Source organism: Panthera leo, chromosome F3, assembly GCF_018350215.1.
Source record: "Panthera leo isolate Ple1 chromosome F3, P.leo_Ple1_pat1.1, whole genome shotgun sequence".
Taxonomy (NCBI): domain Eukaryota; kingdom Metazoa; phylum Chordata; class Mammalia; order Carnivora; family Felidae; genus Panthera; species Panthera leo.
In genome coordinates this window covers 3984702-4006697 of record NC_056696.1, presented here as the reverse complement: position 1 = coordinate 4006697, position 21996 = coordinate 3984702, and the positions used below count along the sequence as shown (strand labels likewise).

At 43.1% G+C, this 21996-nt stretch overlaps 2 protein-coding genes across 6 annotated transcripts in view; both read right to left on the bottom strand.

Moving 5' to 3' along the window:
• LOC122212184 (kinesin-like protein KIF28P) overlaps window positions 1-11577 on the bottom strand; it is a 73679-nt gene extending 62102 nt beyond the window's left edge. Inside the window, exons 1-2 of the mRNA XM_042925902.1 lie at window positions 10600-11577; window positions 7649-7843 (exon numbers count right to left, since the gene is read on the bottom strand). Of these exons, the coding sequence (XP_042781836.1) occupies window positions 7649-7843; window positions 10600-10683 (279 nt within the window). The 5' untranslated portion in view covers window positions 10684-11577. The remainder of the gene's footprint in view (window positions 1-7648; window positions 7844-10599) is intronic.
• A 93-nt stretch (window positions 11578-11670) lies between these two features.
• The window catches only part of AHCTF1 (AT-hook containing transcription factor 1), a 78347-nt gene continuing 68021 nt past the window's right edge, over window positions 11671-21996 (bottom strand). For all 5 annotated transcript variants that reach the window (XM_042925897.1, XM_042925901.1, XM_042925899.1 and 2 more), the window contains 4 exons: window positions 19163-21158; window positions 14633-14766; window positions 12954-13036; window positions 11671-12135 (listed from right to left, as the gene is read on the bottom strand). In XM_042925897.1, coding sequence (XP_042781831.1) covers window positions 11946-12135; window positions 12954-13036; window positions 14633-14766; window positions 19163-21158 — 2403 coding nt within the window. In that variant the 3' untranslated portion in view covers window positions 11671-11945. The remainder of the gene's footprint in view (window positions 12136-12953; window positions 13037-14632; window positions 14767-19162; window positions 21159-21996) is intronic.

Sequence of the window (21996 nt, the reverse complement as noted above, 5' to 3'; positions counted from 1 at the left end):
TTGTATTCCTGTCAATTTCTTCCTTTATGTCTGTTAATATTGTCTTTATATATTTAGGTGCGCCTATGTTGGGTGCAGACAGATTTACAACTGTTATAGCCTCTTGTTGGATTGTTTGTTTTATCATTATAGAATGACTTTCTTTGTCTCTTCTTAGAGTATTTGTTTTAAAGTCTATTTTGTCTGATATAAATATTGTTACTTTGACTTTTTTTTCCCACTTCCATTTGCATGGCATATTTTTTCCATCTTTTTGTTTTCAGTCTCTTTGTGTCCTTGGGCCTAAAGTGGAGTCTCTTGTAGGCAATATATACATGGGTCTTGTTTTTTCACCCAGTCATCCTATGTCTTTTGATTGGAACATTTAGTCCATTTACATTTAAAGTAATTATTTTTTTAATGCTTATTTATTTATTTTGAGAGAGAGAATGAGTACACAAGTGGGGGAGGAACAGAGGGAGAGGGAGAGACAGAATCCCAAGCAGTTTCCACAGTCACTGTGGAGCCTGACACAGGGCTTGAACTCACAAACTATGAGATCATGACCTGAGCCAAAAATCAAGCGCAGGTGGGGGAGGGGCAGAGAGAGAGGGAGACACAGAATCAGAAGCAGGCTCCAGGCTCTGAGCTGTCAGCACAGAGCCCAATGCGGGGCCCGAACTCACAAACCATGAGATCAAGACCTGAGCCAAAGTCAGTCGCTCAACCGACGCCCCAGCCACTTTTGTTTTTTAACTTTTATACGGGCCTTACAAGTAATTGATCTACTACCTTTATTATACATTTGCTTTTACCAGTGAAAATTTTCCTTTCATAATTTTCTTCTATATATGGCCTTTTCTTTTCCACTTAAAGAAGTCTTCTTAACATTTCTTATAAGGCTGGTTAAGTGCTGATGAACTTTTTTAATTTTTAATTTTTGCCTGGAAAACTATCTCTTCTTCAGTTCTAAATGATAATCTTCCCAGGTAGAGTATTCTTGGTTGTAGGTTTTTTTTTTCTTTCTGCACTTTCCTTTCTGCCACTCACTTCTGTCCTGCCAAGTTTCTGCTGAAAAATCAGCTGATAGGCTTATGGGGGTTTCCCTTGTATATAACCATTTGCTTTTCTCTTGCTGTTGTTTAGATTCTTTATCATTAATTTTTGACACCAAAATTGACACCCCAATTTAGTAGGATGTTCTTTAACCTTCATGTATTTGTGTTCTTTCCAAGTGTTTTTTCTTGTGGTTGACTTCAAGTTTTATAGTGTTTTGGTCTGAAAATATGCATGGTATGATCTCAGTCTTTTTGTCCTTGTTGAAGGTTGGTTTGTGACCCAGTATGTGATCTGTTCTGGAGAATGTTCTGTGTACACTCGAAAAGAATGTATATTCTGCTGCTTTAGGTTGGAATGTTCTGAATATATCTGTTAAGTCCATCTGGTACAGTGTGTCATTCAAAGCCATTGTTTCCTTGTTGATTTTCTGCTCAGATGATCTGCCCATTGTTGTAAGTGGGATGTTAAAGTCCCCTACTATTATTGTATTATTATCAATGAGTTTCTTTATGTTTGTTAGTAATTGATTTATATATTTGGGGGCACAAATATGCCCCCGTTGGGGGTGTAAATATTTACAATTGTAAGATCTTCTCGTTGGATAGACCCCTTTATTGTGAGATAGGGCCTTTCTTTATTTCTTGTTACTGTCTTTTTTAAAAAAAATCTAGTTTGGCTTTCTTTTGGCATCATTAGCATGATAGATGGTTCTCCATCCCCTCACTTTCAGTTTGCTAATGTCTTTGGGTCTAAAATGAGTCTCCTGTAGGCAGCACATAGATGGGTCTTGACACCCTATGTCTTTTGACTGGAGCATTTTGTCCATTTACATACAGGGTGATTATTGAAAGATATGAGTTTAGTGCCATTGTGTTACCTATAAAGCTGGTGTTTCTAGTGATGTTCTCTATTTATTTCTAGTCTTTGTTGTTTTTGGCCTTTACCTGCCCCCCCCCCCCAATCAGAGAGTCCCCCTTAATATTTCTTGCAGGGCTGGTTTAGTGGTTATGAACTCCATTAGTTTTTATTTGGCTGAGAGACTGTTTATCTCTCCTTTTATTCTGAATGACAGCCTTGCTGGATAATGTATTCTTGGCTTCATATTTTTCCCTTTCAGCACATTGAATATATCCTGCCATTCCCTTCTGGCCTGCCAAGTTTCTGTGGACAGATCTGCTGCGAACCTGATCTGTCTTCCTTTGTAGGTTAAGGACTTTTTTCCCCCTTGATGCTCTCAGGATTCTTTCCTTGTCTGTGTATTTTGTAAAATTGACTATGATATGCCTTGGTGTTGGCTGGCTTTTGTTGAATTTAATGGGAGTTATCTGTGCTTTGTGGATTTTGATGTCGTTGTCCTTCCTCAGGTTAGGGAAGTTTTCAGCTATGATTTACTCACATAAACCTTCTGCCCCTTTTTCTCTCTCTTCATCTTCTTGGACTCCTATGATTCAAATGTTATTCTGTTTTAATAAGTCACTGAGTTCCCATTGTGATCCATTACCTTTGTTTCCCGCTTCTTTTTAGCTTCATTATTTTCCATAATTTTATCTTCTGTATCACTAATTTGTTCCTCTGCTTCATCCATCCTCGCTGTTATGGTATCCATTCGGGTTTGCATCTTGGTTATAGCATTTTTAATTTCAGCCTGACAAGATTTTAGGTCTTTTATCTCTAAAGGATTCTGTAATGTCTTCTACGCTTTTTCTCAAGCCCAGCTAGAATCCTTATAATTGTTGTTCTAAATTCTAGTTCAGACATCTTACTTATATCTGTATTAATTAAATTGCTGGCTTTCATTTTGGAGGGAAAAAAGAAAAAGAAAAAAATAATAAAATAAAATTTAAATTAAAAAAATTTTTAAAAATAATAAAGGAAGATAGGTCGTAGGTGTGTTTTGGGCTGCATGGTAAGAGAAACTTGATAGAAAAAATAAAACAAAGATAAAAAAAATTTTTTTGGAAAAATTTGCTTTCTGTATCCAAGAAAAAACAAAACCAGAAGCAAAAACAAAAAAAATCCCAAAGGAAGCTAGATCCTGTTTCCTCTAGAGTTGAAGATTTGCAGTAGTCTACAGTCAGTAGACTTAGGGTGTGGAAGGGGTTTGTGCTGGTCTTCTGTGCGGTTGGTTGGGGGGCTGCTGTTCTGATTCTCAGGTCAACTTGCCCTAGTGGAGATGTGTTTGGAGGGCGCAGGGGGTAGGGCTAGGTGAAATGGCTCCATTCTCCATTTGGTGGCGCTGTTTAGCTCACTGGGGTGGATCTGTGTGAGTGAGCTAGGAGTGAAAGTGGCTTCACTCTGGTATCTAGTCTCCAGACTGGGAAGTTCACACCCTTGTAGACATGCACGATCCATCACCCCACCTGTGTCTCCCACTTCCATCAACTCCCTGCCTTCCCCTTCTCTGTGTCCTAGCTGTCCACCTACCAGATGGTGCCTCCCTCCAGAGTTTTATCTCAGGCATGGCTATATTTCAAAACCCCACACTTCAGAGACCCCCCCCCCCCGCCGCCTCTACTTGGGCCCATGCTAATCCTCTAGGGGTGGGTCTTGCCATACCATGGTGCGTACCACCTTGTCCCAGGAAATAGTCGCGTGACCGCACAGTGGCAGTGGCTCAGAGTTTATGGTAAGGTGCCAGGTTTGCTGCCCTTAGCTGGAGTCTTTGTATACTGGTGAATGGGGCAGCTTGATTGTGCCCACCTGGTCTTGCCTATGGAGAGGCCCTATGGCCTCTACCAAATGCACACCAAGCAGTGGAACTGCTTCTCCCTGGGTGACCCAGGGGATCATCAGATGATGCTGCCCACTCCCCTGTCTCTGCCCTGCTACCTCTCTGGAGTACTGCCAAGCACTGACCTCTGAAACTTCAGACTCTGTGTTCCACTGTTTATAGAAAACTGGTGGTATAGAAACCCTCTCCTTTTTCCCCACCAATGGCTTTGGGGGAGTTTTCTTATGGAATTCCCTGTGCCTGTTTTCATTCATTCTTTTTTTTTTTTTTTTTTTTTTCTTCACTCTTAACTCAGCTCTCTGTCATCAGGGATCCTTACCCCTGCAGCACCCACCGGCTCTTTTCTCCCACAAATCAACTCTCCACAGTTCCTACGTTTTTTTTTGTTTGTAGACTTTTGTACTTTTTGTTTGTACCTTTTTTGTTTGCACTTTTTTTGTTTGTACTTTTTTTCTGTTTGTAGATGTGCAACCTTGTTCTCTAAGACTTCTGATCGATTTCTTGGGTGTTTAGAACGATTTGATATTTATCTAGCTGATCGGGGGAGGAAGCAAGTTTAGGGTCACCCTAATCCTCCGCCATCTTTACCCTCTCTTCAGGGACGTTTGATTTCCAGGAAGTTCTCTCCTATTTTAAGTTTACTGAGAGTTTTAATTCTGATTGGGTGTTGAATTTTGTCAAATGCTTTTTCTGCATCTGACCATATATCCCCCCCCCCCCCCGCCCCGTATTGTGTTCTTATGATGAATTACCTTGCTATTCAAATGTTAAGCCAGTCTTAAATTACCAGGAAAAGTCCCACTTGATTGATTTTATATATAGATACACCCTTTGTACTTTTGCACCATATATATATATATATATATATATATATATATATATATATATATATATATATATATATTTATATTTATATTTATATTTATATTTATTTTATATATATATTTATATATATATTTATATATATTTTATATATATATATATATATATAGTTTTTTAAATCTTTTGTTGGATTCTATTCACTGAAATTTTGTGAATTTTTGTGTCTGTCTTCATGATAGACATTGCAGTGTTTTTGTAATCTTTGGCTGTTTTTGGTGTAATATTGTCTTCAAAAAAATGAATGTTCCATCTTCTGTCAGCTCTAAGATTTTTTTTTAAAGATTTCTCATTATTTCTTCCTTTGGTAGAATTCACAGGAAAGGCATCTTGGCCTAGAATTTTCTTTGTTAGAAGGTTTTAACTATAAATTCAGTTTCTTGAGGGTTATTTGAATTATCTGTTTTTGTGTGACCTTTGGTGGCTTGTATCATTTCATTTAACTTGTTGAATGTATTAGCAATAAGTTTTTCACAGTAGTCCCATTTTTTTAAATGTCTGTAAAATTTGTTGTGATGACTCTCTTTCATTTCTCATCTTGGTACTGTTATGTTTTTTTCTTAACCAATTGGGGTAGAGGTTCAATTTTATTCATCTTTTTAAAAAAAATTTTTTAACGTTTATTTATTTTTGAGACAGAGAGACAGAGCATGAATGGGGGAGGGTCAGAGAGAGAGGAAGACACAGAATCTGAAACAGGCTCCAGGCTTTGAGCCATCAGCACAGAGCCTGACGCGGGGCTTGAACTCACGAACCGTGAGATCATGACCCGAGCCGAAGTCGAACACTTAACCGACTGAGCCACCCAGGCGCCCCTTATTCATCTTTTGAAAGAATTAGCTTTGACAAAGTTCATAGACTTTTCCTATTATTTTAATGTTTTGCATTAATTACTGTTTTTATCCTTATTTCTTCCTCTGCTTGCTTTGTGTTTAATTTGCTCTTCTTTTTGTAAATTCTTAGGTGGAAGACTCAAGATTGTGCTTCTCTAATAACTTAATGCTATAAAATTTTTCTAAGCCCTGTGGTAGCTGTGTTCCACTAACTTTGATAAATTTTTAAATTTTTATTCAGTTCTTAAAATGTTTATTTATTTTTGAGAAAGAGAGACACAGAGTGCGAGTGGGGAGGGGCAGAGAGAGGGGGACACAGAATCCAAAGTGAGCTCCGGGTTCTGAGCTGTCAGCACAGAGCCCCATTGAGGGGCTTGAACTCACAAATGGTAAGACCAGACCTGAGCCAAAGTCGGACACTCAACTGACTGAGCCACCCAGGCACCCCTTAAATTTTTATTCGAAGTATTTACTAATTTGTGGTTTATTCCTTGATCTATGAATTATTTTAAAAACTTTTTTTTAATGTTTGTTTTTGAGGGAGAGCATGTGAGCAGGGAAGGGTGGAGAGAGAGACAGAGAATCCCAAGTAGGCTCCATGCTGTCAGCACAGAACCCGATGTGGGGTTCAAATTCATGGACTGTGAGATGATGACCTGAGCCTAAAATCAATAGTGGGACGCTTAACCAACTGAGCCACCCAGGCACCCCATAATGGAATGTCTTCTTAATGAATTATCATTATAGAATGTTTCTTGTTCGAAGTCTACTTTATGTGATAGAGTAGTTTTCTCTGTAGTGTTCTTTTCATAGTGTTTACATGGTAGTATCTATTTTTAAGTTGGGTTTCGACAGACAGATGTAGTTGGATCTCGTTTTTCCTATCAAATCTGATCATCTGACTTTTAGTTGGCATGTTTATTTACATTTGGTGTAATAACTAATATGGCTGGCATTAAGTCTACCGTCTTGCTATTTGTATTCTACTTATCCCATCTCCTTTTAACTTTTCCCCACTTTTCCTGCCCTGTTTTGAAAGCTTCATGATCCCATTTCCCCACAACTGACTGATTAGTTGTAATTCCGTTTGATTTTTTAATTGATTTTTACTGATTTATCTAGGATGGTGGTTCTCAAAGTGCATTTGAGGGGCCATGAGGCCCTTTCAGTGAGTTTGTGAAGTCAGAGCTACTTGATAGAGGCTATTTTTAGGAGCGGTTTAATAAATCTGCAAGCTTTCAGCTGTCTTTGAAAGACAACTAGGCAGACAAGAATGGAGGGGCGCCTGGGTGGCTTGGTTGGTTAAGCGTCCGACTTCGGCTCAGGTCACGATCTCGCGGTCCATGAGTTCGAGCCCCATGTCAGGCTCTGTGCCGACAGCTCAGAGCCTGGAGCCTGTTTCAGATTCTGTGTCTCCCTCTCTCTGTGACCCTCCCCCGTTCATGCTCTGTCTCTCTCTGTCTCAAAAATAAATAAACGTTAAAAAAAAAAAAAAAAAAAAAAGAATGGAGAGAAAAGTTTTGGGGGAAATAAACAGAGTCTCAGTGACCTGTGGGGCAAGGGCGATCAGAATCACAGAAGGAATAAGGTGGGCGGCAGGGGGGCAAAAAAGATTTGAAAAAATGATAGTTGAAAGTGTTCCAAATTTGAATGAAACTATACACACCCAGATCCAAGAAACTTAATGAGCTTTGTCCAGATTGAAATGACCACCTCTCCATTGTACCCCATCATAACCCATATTCCTATCACAGAACATGTAACATTTTTTAATGCACCATAAGTCTCCCCATACCAAGTTGTGGGCAACTTTATTATGGAATAATGCAAAGCACATGATAAATACTTGATAAAACAAGTGTTCTTAAATGCTGAGTGCATCACATATTTTGCTTATTTTATCTCAGGCAAAATATAACTGATGCTTCTTTTTCAAAATATGCCAATATGTCGGGAAATCCATTGATTTGAGTGCCTAAAAATTATTTAGACAATAGCTGCACTTTTGGACCCTATGTTTAGCATGAAAAAGGAATTAATTTAAAATCAACTCTCAAATGGAAGTATATATCGTACCATGCTTGTATTACAAAATTGTACTGTCCTATTAACATTTTATTTAAAAACAAACAAACTTCCTTTGAAGTTGTGTTTTAAAGCAATTTACCTGGCTTGCAAATTTACTGCTAGGATCAGTTGAAATAAACACACCATCTTTATCCTTTTGAAATCCATCGTGAGACCAATAGGCCAGGTCAAAAGTAAACGTCTTCCTATGTTCTGGATTCTTAGGGTCTTGTATGGTTGTGGTGGTTCTGGAATGCATGGAAATCACACATTTGCTCCCAGAATTCTTCTCTCTCTACAGTCAAATTACAAATTCGGTCAATCATTGTAGTATTTCTTTGTCTTCCAAGCTGTTTTGCAAGTCTTTATACACACCTTGTAAAAAATTAAGGCAGGAACTTACCATCGATTCATTTTGTTCTCTGTGTGTGTGTTTTAACATTGGTGAAGTGTTTTGTTATAAGTGCCATTTGAACTTGTGTATTTAAATAAGTTCACAATCCTAATTTTGAGAAAGGGGTTGTTTTTAGTGTTATTCTTAGCAGCCGTTATGACAAATAGTGACTCTTTCACTCAGAATTTTTGAGTCTTATCTCTAGTCATGTTAATTTTCTGAGAGTAGCCTAACACCCAACTATACTAATGGCGATAACGATAGCAAGAGAGAGCTTCTTCCCTGTTTCACGCCCCAGTGAGACTGGTGAAAATCATTAAAGAAAAAATGAAAATGGAAAAACAACCATTTCAAGACTCTGGTAATGGTCCTAAGGGCAAACAGCCAGTGACAAAACATCTTTTCAAAGGAATTGTATCAAAATTGTTAAGGTGGAGTCTGGTGTGTGAAGCGAGACCATGCCTTCTTCCCCCTGCCCGCTGAGCCAGGTGGAGACTCCGCTCCAGACTGCTGGAGCCCCGGCCACAAGGCTCCCTTCTCCCCCCAGATTCCAGTCGCAGGGCTTTCTTCCCGGCAGGAGCAGGATATCAGCATTTCACGTCCTGCCCCCATCTGCCTGTTGCGGAGGCTAAATGCGAGGAGGGTCTTGGTGAGAAGTGGGATGCCTTCTTGCACCCAGTGCCCACGCATGCAGGGAGGCTCCACTTTGTTATGTCATGCTGAGAATACAAGGGTGCTGGCTGTCCTTGCCTCGGCCCGAGGTGGTGATCCCATGCCCGGGGGGGATCAGCTGAGGATCTCAGACTGCTGTCCCACATTCCTCACGTGCTGGGGCTTCCAAAACGGAAGCTGCTTGTTCCCACCTCCAGACCCAGAGCCCAGCGTTAGACACGCTGCCTAGGGGGATAGCAACTCCTCTCTTCTCAAAGGTGGCTTGATTTCCTCTCTTACAGAAGTGGGCCCTAATGGCACACTCAGAACAGAAGAGGGTGTGATGAAAGGCGATCAGGAGGAGGTCTGTTTTGATAATGGTTAAATTATAGGCCTTCTAGTTTGCAGAGGTGGTGGGGGTGCAGGGGGTGCTGGGAAGTAAGACAGCTGGGATGAACCCACCTGGAGTCATGAAAAATATGTCACTGATCTCAGAAACGGTTCCTTTTAAAGGAATCGGAGAATCCAAAGTCACGAATATTTACTATGTGTTTTTTTGTACTTCTAGCTCTTATATTTGGGTCTTTGGTCCATTTTGTGTTAATTTTCGTACATGGTGTGAGGTAAGGGTCCAAGTTCTTTTTTTTTTTTTTTTTCTTAAATGTTTATTTTTGAGAGAGACAGAGCGTGAACAGGGAAGGAGCAGAGAGATAGGGAGACCGAATCCTAAGCAGGCTCTAGGCTCGGAGCTGTCAGCACAGAGCCTGACGCGGGGCTTGAACTCACAAACCGCAAGATCATGACCTAAGCTGAAGTCGGATGCTCAACCGACTGAGCCACCCAGGCACCCCCAAGTTCATTTTTTGCATGTAGCTACCAAGTTTTTCCAGGACCGCTTGGCAGCCTTGTTGAAAATCAGTTGGCCGTGAAGGCCTGGGAAGATTTGTTTCTACACATTAACCTGCAGGTCTGTCATCATGCCAGTATCACACTGCCTCGGTCACTGCTCTCTCTCTCCCTAAAGCCGTCTAATTACATATCTGCCTGGCTGCTAAAATATTTTCTGTGACACAGATGAATGCTAAGAGACGGGAAACAATGGACACAAACTGAAAACGTGCAGGACAATACTGAACACTGATGGGACAAGAGAGGAAAAGCATCGGGTTGTACAAGGTCCAAGCAGGAAAACAAGACCTCCTGTAAGGTCTGTCACGTTCGTCGTCTGCCGCTGCGGACCAGTTATTACCGTCCGGTACGCCCTTTGCGTGTTTGCTCCCTCTAGCATACCCTTGTCCAAATCTTGTTCTTTGGGTCATCCTGAATGCTTCTATCTCCAGGAGTTTTCACTAGACCCAATCTGTCTCTGGGGGCACACATTGCTTGCCTTACCATGGCGATACAAACTACTACCATTTACTCACACAGGACTGCACGCTTTAGTGGTGTTTGATCCAGAGCAGCCAAAAGTGTGCTGAATGGGCCAACTGTTCAGAATTCTCTTAAAACCTAACTACTGCACTGATAATCAGCATGCAGGGTCCCCGAACAAGTATAATCTGTATCTTAGTGTTGTAGCAACACAGTTGAATGACCAGCGGTAGTAAGTTACATAAATACGTGTATGCGTAAATGCACTTAAAATCTACAGAATTCATCCCGAACCGGCAACTTATTTGCTTATGATCTGCTATTACTGAGGAGGGGAGAAGTACATTTACTAAAAACAACACGTCTACATTGACCAAACCGCACTGGTTTAAAAAATTATTAACTTGACAGTACGTACGTTTCTCTCATCAATTTTTTTATTGAGCTACTTGTGCAAAGGAATGAAATTACGTGTTTACTAAATTATGTTCAGATCTTTAAATTACTCATTTAACAAGTTCATTTAAATATTCCATAAATGACAAGCAGCTTACACATTTGATCACTATCGTTAAAAAGTTAATAAAATGAGTCAGTCAAAATTTCAACAAGGCGATGTAACATTCATCACTGACCTGACTGAAAGGCCGCACGCGCACCGCGACTGTCACACTGTCCACACGTGGCATAGGCATCTTCACCATTTTCCCGTCACTCATGTTATTTATTTGGTAGAAAAATAAGGTAGAAAGTGCGCTGCTTATGCTTCACACTAAAACATTAAAAGCTTAGCCAACAAAAGCAGTTTGTTTCTAGACAATCAATTATTCATGGTCCATTCGTTACACACTATCAATGACCTGTTATAAATTATTTTGCAACACTTACTTATTGATGAGTTTTACAGCCCACATCAAGTATCTCCGCTTCATTGCACACAGTCATACTGCGGAGGACAGAGTCCTGTTCTTTTCCCTTTTCCCTTCCCCACTTCTACTCACACTCTTGGCCCATCCTCGATAGTCTGTGCCTGAGGTCCTATGAAAATGTGTCAGTTTTAAAACCTGAATGTTAAGGGATTTCTGTAATTTGATAGCAAGCTCCTTCACAGCAAGAGTATTATAAAAATTTGTTCAGACTCGTCATTCCGTCGACAGCAGGCACACATACAAGGTGTGCCGAACAGTCACGAAACGGACTTGTTTCACATTCCCCCTTCTCAAACCTTTCCAAGAAGTTGCTAGTGAGCAGTGAACCGGTCAATCTAACCTGGATGATTAGTCTCTGAATAATGAAGAGACCGTAAGGACAAAAAGCCTTTACGCTTGCTGAACAAGGAATGCCAACGTTATATTTAACCAATGCATTACTTGGAAAATCACTCATTTGAGGTAGAATATACAAAATGTGTTAGACTACAAAACGCGGCAAAATTACATGCCCATAATTTGATTTCAACATAGTAATAACAAGCAAAAAAAAAAAAAAAATACATTTTTTGATTAGAAATCTCAATCATAGAAGCAAAGTGCATAAATTATAAAATAGCAACTTTGAAAAAGAATCAACAGTTATTCAGTCATCCTCGTTTTAAGACTGGCCTAACACCATTAACTGCAGAGAAAGAAATGGGGCCAGTGCCTACTAGCATTAGAATGTCATGATTAAAACAGAAATCCCCTCTCAAAAATCTAACAGACACAAACTACTGTGAAGTATACACTTTATTTAACATTCCAATAATAAGCCATATTTACATACTGTATAAATGTATGAAGTCTTAATATAAAATAGAAAAAACTGCCTGGACTAAAAGAATCACACTCCTTATGGAGTTACTTTGCTTATTGAAGAGCTTCTGTCTACAAAAATTTACAGTAATTTATACAAATCATTTTCTTCCAAATTAGATGATTTTTAATAATCCACACAATTCTGATGACTCTACAAATTGGTGTACATTAAAAACTTGAAAAAAAAATTACAGCATTTTTCTCCGTAAAACTTGCTTTGGAAAGGAAGACAGTTTCTTCTTGCTCCTTCCCAGACCTCTCGTCGGTACCGCAGTAGCTTTTCTAGGCTTGTTCTTTACATCGTCAACCGGGCTTCCCAAAGGAGAAATCAGCCTGATCTTCACTGGAGGAGGGGACCAGGGGTCGTCTTCTTTGTTTCTGAAAACCAAAAACAATTCAAGTAAGAATAAACACACTGTAATATAAAACAGAATCCACTTTCCCACTGTATTTGGAAAAGAGCCTCAAGGAGCGGGTACCCTTTCCTGGTGCTCTGATTTTATAAGAGAAGCGAAGGAGCTTTATGTCATGAAGGTAACTGGAGGCAGAATAAAGGCCCACGTGAGCTGGATGGGCTGAGAGCCCGGCAGGCCCGTGAACGGGAGAGAAACGGCAACCCTCAAACCGCACAGTTCGCAATTCTGTGCATACTTCCATAATATGCAAGTGCCCCACATAGGTCACAAAGCCAACTGATGCATATAAATGGTGTTATTATCTACGGTCGAAAGACACATTAAGTCGTTTTTTAAAGTAAGATGAAATGGATTACTTTATGCTTTTATGAAATTCAACCATGCCTAAGCACAAATAAACCTGGAGGAACTTTCCCCACGAATGAAGTTTTACTACCAAGTCTGTAATTATTTTTACTAACTGTTACCTACCTTTACTAAGGAGAGGATGACACATCCCGCCGCCGAGCCCCCACCCCTGCTGCCAGAACAGAAGGACCCAGTGGGCCCCGCCCCGCCCCCACAGCCCAGCTTTGAAGGCTGAATGGGCTCTCACCGCCCTGTGGAGACCCGCCTTGTCCTCCCGCCGTGAAACCCAGCGATCACCAGGAGCCGGTACGCACAGATTCTCCTAAGAATTACCCTTTTCTGAAGAGCTTGATTTCTCTAAGACAAGACTCTTTATCAAATCTAATTCACAAAACAAAATGGATAAAAATTACCGCACAAAAAAGGTCAGACCTGCTTGCTTGTCTGGTCTTTGCAGTCCTGGTGGTTTTCACTTTTTGCTTTCTCACAGTTTCTGTTGATTGAGTGTCATCTTTCTATGGGTTACAAGTTTGGAGAGAGAAATCTTCAGTAATTACATATCCGCAACGTAAACTGAATTCTATCCTGAGTCAAGGAATACCGCCAAACGGTGCTAATGAATTCAGACGCAACAAGTCCCAGATGGACTTTTTTTTTAATGTGTGTTTATTTTTGAGAGAAAGCAAGGAAGGGGCACAGAAAACACAGGATCCGAAGCAGGCTCCAGACTCTGCACCGACAGCACAGAGCCCGACGCGGGGCTCCAACCCACAGATTTCAGTAGGAACTCGGGTCATTCAGGGGCACTCTTCATCCCCATCCATACGTTCAATGTGTCTCCAAGGCACACGTTTCCTTGTCCGCTGCCCTCTGTCCAAATCCAAGCTCTCCTCACCTCATGAAGGAACAGGCCACCAGGGACTACTTTTCCTCCCCAGAATTCATTTCATCCTTCCTTCAGTATGCACGTGGCCGGGCAGCAGTATGTAAGGAGCCCCCGCCCCCTGCATGGCCACATTCTGGGTCTCTGCAGTCCACAGTCTTCCCTTCCAGGAAGGCCTGCTTCCTTCACCTTCTATCTAGAGGGCTACTTGGGTATAAATGATTCTTACCAGGCTGTGAAATAATTACGTGTGGTTTAGCCTCTTTAAACTGAGCTCCTGAAAGACAAGGCGTTTGCCCAAGTGATTTCCATGGGCGTCTCTGCCCTCGCATAGTGACTGGTCATAGCAGATAATTCAAGAAACGCTTTTGAATTAATGTTGCTAACTAGTTCAATCCATGAGCTGTTTTCATTTTAGGGTTATGCGCAGTCAGGTGATTGCACAACTCTGAAACACTGTCCCTCCAAGTGTGGTCTACGGGTGACACCCCGGGAGTTCATTCAGGGACCTCTATTTTAGATAAACACATCCAGAGAATTCTGATGAGATGCTAAAAGTTAAAAACCTCTTCCCCAATAGGTAATCTAAACCTCAGCTGCCAGTAATACACCATCAGCGACACGTCACAGACGTGTCAGAGGGAGGGCGCCCCAAAGTGCAGAGAAGGCAATTTAGGGCTTTCAGTATAAATGTCTGCTCTTGTAAATATTTTTAAAGTTTATTTTTATTTATTTTTTGAGAGAGAGAGCAAGGGAGGGGCAGAGAGAGAGTGGGAGACAGAATCCCAAGTAGGCTCTGTGCTGTCGGTACAGAGCTGGATGCGGGGTTTGAACTCACGAACTGTGAGATCATGACCTGAGCCAAAGTGAAGAGTCGCTTAACCGACGGAGCCACCCAGGTGCCCCAAATGTCTGCTCTTCTAAAAGAGGTTTATTTAGGAAACGTTGCTTAAAAAAGTAAAGAGCACTTTTTTTTTTTGAAGAGAGAGTGAGTTGGGGAGAGGGGCAGAGGGAGAGACAGGAAGAGACAGAGACAGAGAGACAAGAAAGAATGAATCTTAAGCAGGCTCCATGCTCAGCACGGAGCCCGATGCAGGGCCCGATCCCACGACCCTGGGATCATGCCCTGAGCCGAAATCAAGAGTCGGATGCTCCACCCACTGAGCCCCCCAGGCACCCCAAGAGCATGTTTAAACAAGCATACAAAGGAATAAAACACACTTCTTACCAGTTCATCTCCAAGTCTGGATGTATTGGATGTGTTTTTCTGCCTGGTCCGTAAAGTAGGCGGTGAGAAGACAAACTGAGAAGATAAATCTGAAACTAGTTCTTGCAATTGTGCTGGAGCCTCTATTTTTTTAGCTGAAGAAAGGTAGGAAAGAACAAACACACATTGTAATCCAGGTCTATGTATATGTATCTCCAGATCTATTTTTTCTAAAAGCTTGCAACAGAGGATGCACGCTGGAAAGACATGAACATTTCCAAGCCTGGAAACACTAACGGGGACACGGTGGCCACTTGAGGAGAGACAAACGCAGGGGAAAATCTCAACACCATTTGGGTAAATCCGGCGTGCAGAACATTTAATGCCCCAAACTAAATAGTGCTACGACATAAAAATTAAAGAACGTTTTTATTTATAAAAGTAATTTTATCTTCAAAGAGACTCAAAACTTTTTTCTTTCCAGATCATTCTGAACTAGTGGTTCTGGCCAAAGGAACAACAGAAAAGTTCATGTCATAAAGGGAAAATGGAAGCACTGAAGGTAACTAGTACAGGAAAAAACAGGCTGATTGATTGGAAGATATTCCATAGATAAATAAAAATGGTTTAATTAAGAACTGGCCCAGAACATATAACTAAAAACATCATAGACGTTCTCTCAGATTTACATTCACCATCGGGTCTCCGTATCAAAGGCAATTAGCAAAGTCACGATGGACGTGGCAGGTGCAGCCAAACCAGTCTGCCACAGGTTAGATTCCAGCTTCTGGATCCTCTACTTGTGGGGCCAAAGGCAAATCAGATAAAACTCTCTCTGCCTCAGTGTCTATAAAATGGGATCACTGTATCGGGACCTACGGAGTCGCCGTGAAGATTACAGGGTTACAAGAGTGGGGCGCCCAGCAAGTGCTTTGTGGAGGTCTGCACTGGTCACGGAATCATGACTTTCAGAATTTACAAATCATAAAATAAGATTCTCAAAGTCTGGTTCAACGTTACTTCACCGACCGGGACAATCAAAACTTCTGTAAGACGTCAAATTCTGCTTTTTAAAGCCTAGGATTCTTAAAAAGAAAACAGAGGTGAGGTCAGAACCAAAAGTCCTCTCTGCTGCCTGCTGATAACGGGCAGAAATGGCAACAGCTGGGCTTGCTGGTAGTGCCCTTCCCCTTCTGACGTTAAAAAGAAATGTATCTATATTCTTTCTAGGAAATGAAAACATTCGGTTCTCTGCAGCGGCTCTGCCTTTTCAAAGACCAGCTCACGCTCTCACCTCCGGTTCCCCCTGCACTGCAGAGGGCGATCAGGAACTGGAAACCTACACTACCACGTGCCAAAGAATCCGGCCTCCACCACGCCTTCCACGCGCTTGTATCAGCCAGACAAGACTTTGTTCTACCTGTCGGCATGTGAATTCCTCACCCATCTCTCTCCAGCGCTACTTAAGGCTTGAGGAGTTCCAAAGTCCTGGCTTCAGAGCCAGGAACGTACTGGTAAGCAGCTTTAACAACTCTGAGCAGCCAGCAGGAGTTGGCTCCACGGACACTTATCCTGGGGGGATGGGGGGGAAGCTCTGTGTCCCTGAACTTCCGTCTCCCACCGCAGACAACAGCACCCTTCCCCGGGCTGCGGAGAGATCAGCCGGCGAACATACACCCACTCCGGCCTCAGGCAGACGGCGTGCCCCTCTTCAGTAACTGTTGCTAGCAACAGAAATTACACAAAGTCCACTGAAACGCCACGCTTCGCGTTCTTCCGACCAGCGAAACACTTCCGACTACATTCGGAGTGGTGGTTTCTTTGATGGGTTTAGATTAGAGGACTTTCTGCATCTGCTCCCCGCACTTCCAACCCCTCCCCGAAGAGCTTTCAAAATACAACTTAAGTCAGCATTGGGGACAGAGGCGCAGTCAGAGGGCAGAAGGATGGACAGAGCCTCCGTGGGGGGTGGCCACCCCAGTGAAGGAGCGACAGAGCGGGGCACTGGCATCTTCACTGCACACGGAGGAAAAGCAGGTTCAGGAGGGCTATGCGGCCCCCTCCCCCCCACCCGCCCAGCTAGTAAAGTGGTAGAAATGACATCTTGCACCCCCCCCCCCAATTTCTCATCACTTCTCACCAGAAGGGGTCTCTTTTTACTACTAGAAAATCTGAAAACCATTCAAATACCTACCAGGAGAAATCGTGAGCAGCCTGTGGCCCGTCAGCGGGATGCGACGCCACCCAGGAGCCCTCAGTGTGTGAGTGACAAAACACACAAGCATCTGAAGATACTCAGCGAGCGAGGGGGGAAGCAGAATACACAGCTGTACACACATCAGGCTGTTGGGTTTTAAAAAAACAAACTACAGGGGCACCTGGGGGACTCCATCGGTTAAGGGTCCGACTTCGGCTTAGGTCATGATCTCATGGTTCGTGAGTTCAAGCCCCGCATCGGGCTCTGTGCTGACAGCTCAGAACCTGGAACCTGCTTCGGATTCTGTCAGTCCTTCCCCCACTTGCCCTCTCTCTCTCAAATATAAATAAGCATTTAAAAACAAACTATACCTACAACGGGAAGAGACTGCGAACACTGGTTATTGGTCCTCTAGATGACTTTTCTGATTTTCTATGGCAGGCATGAATTTATTACAGAAAAAGTTACAGTCAATGGGCACATGGAGGGAGGATGACTCTGCAAAGGTGACAAAACTCAGAATTCCTGAGATGTCTGCCGTCTGTACCAGAACAACACACAACTTCGGTGTTGGCTGCACTGTTCTAAGTCACGAGGAAAGCAGAAAAGACTTGTGTTAATGACCTTCTGCTCCCCACACTGCTGCCTTTCAGTAATTTGAGCTCTAACAGAGCAGCTTAGTAACGTGAGCTGCAATGAGCGTTCGGTTCTGTTCTGGGCAGAGTATGGGTGTGGCCCACCTTTCCTAACACCAGGAAAAACTGAATTACACAGGACCGCAAAATCAAAGATCTGACTTTAAAACACTGGGAGGGGGCAGAGGAGACCTCTTACAACCACAAACTATTATTTTTTTTAATGTCTATTTATTTTTGAGAGAGAGAGAGAAAGAGGAGGAAGGGCAGAGAGAGGGAGATGAGGATCCGAAGCGGGCTCCATGCTGACAGTGGAGGGCCCAATGTGAGGCTTCAACTCAGAAACCGTGAGATCATGACCCAAGCCAGTCAGATGCTTAACAGAATGAGCCACCCAGGCGCCCCAACCACAAATTATTTTTATGTTTTTTTTAAGTTTCTTTATTTTGAGAGAGGGGGAGAGAGACAGAGAGAGAGAGAGAGAGAGAGAGAGAGAGAGAATCCCAAGCAGGCTCCATGCTGTCAGCAGAGAGCCAAATGCGGGGCTTGATCTCACGAACCATGAGATCGTGACCTGAGCCAAAGTCAAGAGTCGATCGCTTAACAGAGACAGCCACCCAGGCACCCCTCAAATTATTTTTAAAAAATGAGGACAAGCGCCCTTTCCTGGGCTCAAGCTATGTTAATATAATGGATTACTGCATAAATATGGAAATTAAAGAAGTGCTTGTGCAGTGAATGCTGAATATAGAAAATTTCAGTTTGCAGATTTTTAAATGGCTTATCTCCCCGTGGCCTTCCTCGAGTCAGGAGGCGTCTAACAATATGGGTCGTTCCTCACTGCGTTTGTATGAAAAGGTTTAACTAAATACAACAACACAGTCACCTACTTCACTCACAAGTCCCTGAGCTGCTTTGCTGAAATTAACATCTTAAACCTTAGGTAAACAACCGCTTCTATCACATTTGCAAAGAACTCCCGCACCCGGTCTGTCGGGCCACAGCACCTTTTAGATCCTTTTTCTTGATTGCCCGCTTTACTGAAAAATCCCCCTCCAAATCTTAACAGCACGGAGACATGGTAATCTCTTTGTTATTCTATGTAGACCTATGCTTTAGACCTAAATAGTAAGAGGTTCTCATCCCCCCTTTGGGAAGGTGTGCCCTGTACCAACCCAACAGTGCCTCATCGGCGCAATGAGGCAGGCTGGACAGGCAGCCGAGCCAACTGGGGGGGTGGCTACCGGGAGCACGCATTTAGGTAATCTGCGTCCTAAATGACAAAATGTTACCACTCCTTCCTTCCCCTCCCTCCAAACAATCTGAAGTTACAGATATCAGCTGGGTCACGAGCCAAACACGGCTGCACTTAGATGAAAAATGCTGATTCTATGGGGGGAGAAATTAAGTCACTGACGGCAGAATGACGAGAGGATACTATTCCAGAAGATAAAACCCATGACAAGTGCATTATAGGATTTAAAGAGTCGTACCGGACCAGAAAGTTCTTGAATCTAAGATAAACCTTGAAATAGAAAATCTTTAAATTTTACTATTAAAAGATCAAGACTGTTTTCTTCTTTGGAACAGGGAGGACTTCTCTATAACTACTAATCATTTTCAGGAGAAATAACCAATTACAGTCTTGAATTGAACTGTGCTGAAAATAGAAGACGTTGTGTGAGATGAAAATTGTGCTTTGAACACAAGTAAAAGTACCTTTCTCTTTCCTTGGAGCCTTTGACACAGGAGGAGAAAAGACAAACTCCGTTTCTGGTTCGGAAGCGTCCAGCAGTGAGACGGCCTTGCTGGCCCTAGTCCTCCTGCCGCGCACGGACTGGGTCACGGCCACCGCGGCGGGCACTTTGGCTTCTGGGTCACCTGGTTCCTTTGGGTCTTCGCCCGTGCATTTTTCCGATATTAAGCGTAATGCACGTGTCTGGCTTTGATTTTCGGTCCTTTTTGTAAGCTTCCTCTTTGCGCTGGTCACTGTGGCGAGTTCCTCCGCTGGCACGGAAACGGACTTTTCTAAAGCTGGCTTCCCGGCATCAGCCTTGCCACCTCTGGCTGGGGTGCTCCTGGCGGACCTCCTCTGGCGGCTGGGAGTCTGCGTCTTCTTGGGACTCCTCACTTCCTTAGCGGCCTTAGATCCCACATCTTCAGGTGTTTTTTTTCTCGGCCTACCCCGTTTCCTAGGCAGATCCGATTCGGTTTCAAGAGCCAGCTGGGATGTGTCACGTTGACAGTCTTCCAGAACATCCGGCGTGCTGACTTCTCTCTTTTTGGCCCTGCTGTTGTGCTCAACAGGCAGTGCCTCTTCAACGCACATGGGATCTGGTTTGTTTCCTACACTTCTGGAAGAGCCGACGTTAGCACTTCTCAGTTTTCTGGTGCTTCCGCCAGAACGTGCTCCTTTACTGACTTTTACATCTTTATCGGCCATTTCAACACCGTCGGCATTTTCTACTGCTTTTTTAATGCCTCTAGGAGTCTTTTTTGTAACAGGTGAAAGCTTACTTTCTCCATCTTGCTTATATCCCGTGGTTTCAGAAGCCCCTAGTTTAGCACTTCTCAGTTTTCTGGTGCTTCCGCCAGAACGTGCTACTTTACTAACTTTTACGCCTAGATCTACCATTTCAACACTGTCGTCATTCTCCACCGCTTTTTTAACTCTTCTAGGGGTCTTTTTGGTGACAGACGAAAGCTTAACTTCCTCAGCTGCCGGCTCCAGCAGCGGAGAGGATTTTAACCTCCCGAGTGAGCCACCCGGAGTGGCCGGTGGCTCCCGTGCCATAGGATGATCACTTTCTGAAGTGTCTCGGTGATCTTTTCTTTTCCGTCCTCTCCGAGGAGTAACAGAATTTTGGGGTACTTGCTGGTTCGAAGACGCTCCTCTGACGTCAGAACAGGCACTTTCGGAAGCCCCAGAGAGGTCCTTCGCTCTCCTCGCTCTCCTCCCGCCCGAAAGCCCCGGGGTGCCAGGGGTGGCGACATCCGCGGACTCCTCCTGCTGAGCTGGTCTGACACTCAGGTTTCGGACGCGCTGTCCTCTCGTGCGCGTTCTAGAGGAAATCATGTCCTGCGTCTGGCTCACGCTTACGGTCAGTGTACTGGTTTCCTGCACAGTCTTCCGCGTAGATCTGACTACCTTGCCGGGACACATTACCTTCTGGCTTATTAAAGGTAAGTTGTCGTGAATGGACGGTGGTTCCACTGTATCTGAAGTAATTTCTTTACTTCTTGTGTCTTTAATCACATCTAATAAATTTTCTGCAATGGCTACTTTAATGGGTTCAGGCACATATGGTAACGTCTCCAGCTTCTGGGACTCCCGGTCCCTCGCGGTGACAGACACGAAATCTGCGGCGTGTCCGCGACCACCATTCTCCCCGCCGCACGCGGGTTTTTCCTCCGCTGCCGTGTTCGCCGCTGTAGCTAACACGTTAGATGCGGCAGAATCACCTGTCTCAAGCTCTCCTTCTTCACCTTCCAGTATCAAGGTAAAGTTGCTCTGCGCCCCAAAAAGTTCCCCATCTACTTCGGCAACGTCACACTCGGCGGAGTCTTTATTATCAGGCAAGTCACAGAACTGCCGCTCAATGGTATCAAAGTTATACTGGAGCTTAAGGGCCCCTGAGGGATACAACTCATTAAATGAAAGATCGTTAGCCTCGTGTCCCGAATCCTGAACTCCAAGCTTTTCATGTTCAATCACCTAAAATGAATTAAAGATAAGAGAAGGGTTAAAGGATTTTCACGCATTTATTTGAAGCTAAAGCACAAAGGTTTTAAATAATCATCTCACCCTTGGTTTATGAGCTGTTAAACATAAACTACATTTAATCTGGCCTATGCTTATGGGTTTATTTTATAAAACGTCCATTTAAGCCATCAGACATTATTACTCAGTCAAAATAACTAGACAAAAAAAGATGCTGAGATTCTGAATGGAATTAAAATAGAAATCCCACATTTCCCTAGCTAAAAAAAGACAGTCTTTATAAAACCTTGAAAATTATCACGATGCTAACAACAGCCGTGAGAAGAATTTAAAGGACTTATTCTGTTCTCACCCCAGGAAAAAAAAAATTAACTAGAGAGAAAGAAACAACCCCCAAATCGCATTTTAATGGGAATCCCCACATTACCTAACTAGCCACACTTTTTCTAAACAGCACGATCCCCGTAAGGTTGAAGAAGAGTTCACCTACATAAGCTCCCTTGGGCTAGACTCAATCCTCTTGCCTTTGCTGGGGCTGCATAAACCATGAAATTCCTAAGGCTTTCAAGTTCAGTACCTCTCTTGCAAGGGTTTGGTGGAAGAAGGAATGGTCCTTGCATTTACCTTTTGGTAAGGGAAGGGGAGAAAAAGGAGCAGGTAGAAAGTAGCAGAGAGATCTCCTGACCAAGAAGGTAGAACATTCCCACCCACCTAGACAATGACATTTTCCCACTCCCCAAACGTTCAGCGAGGAGAGACCGCGAGTACCCAGAGACGCGGGCCCCCACTCACACCACACCCGGTTTTATTAGCTTCCCAGCCGACAGAATGG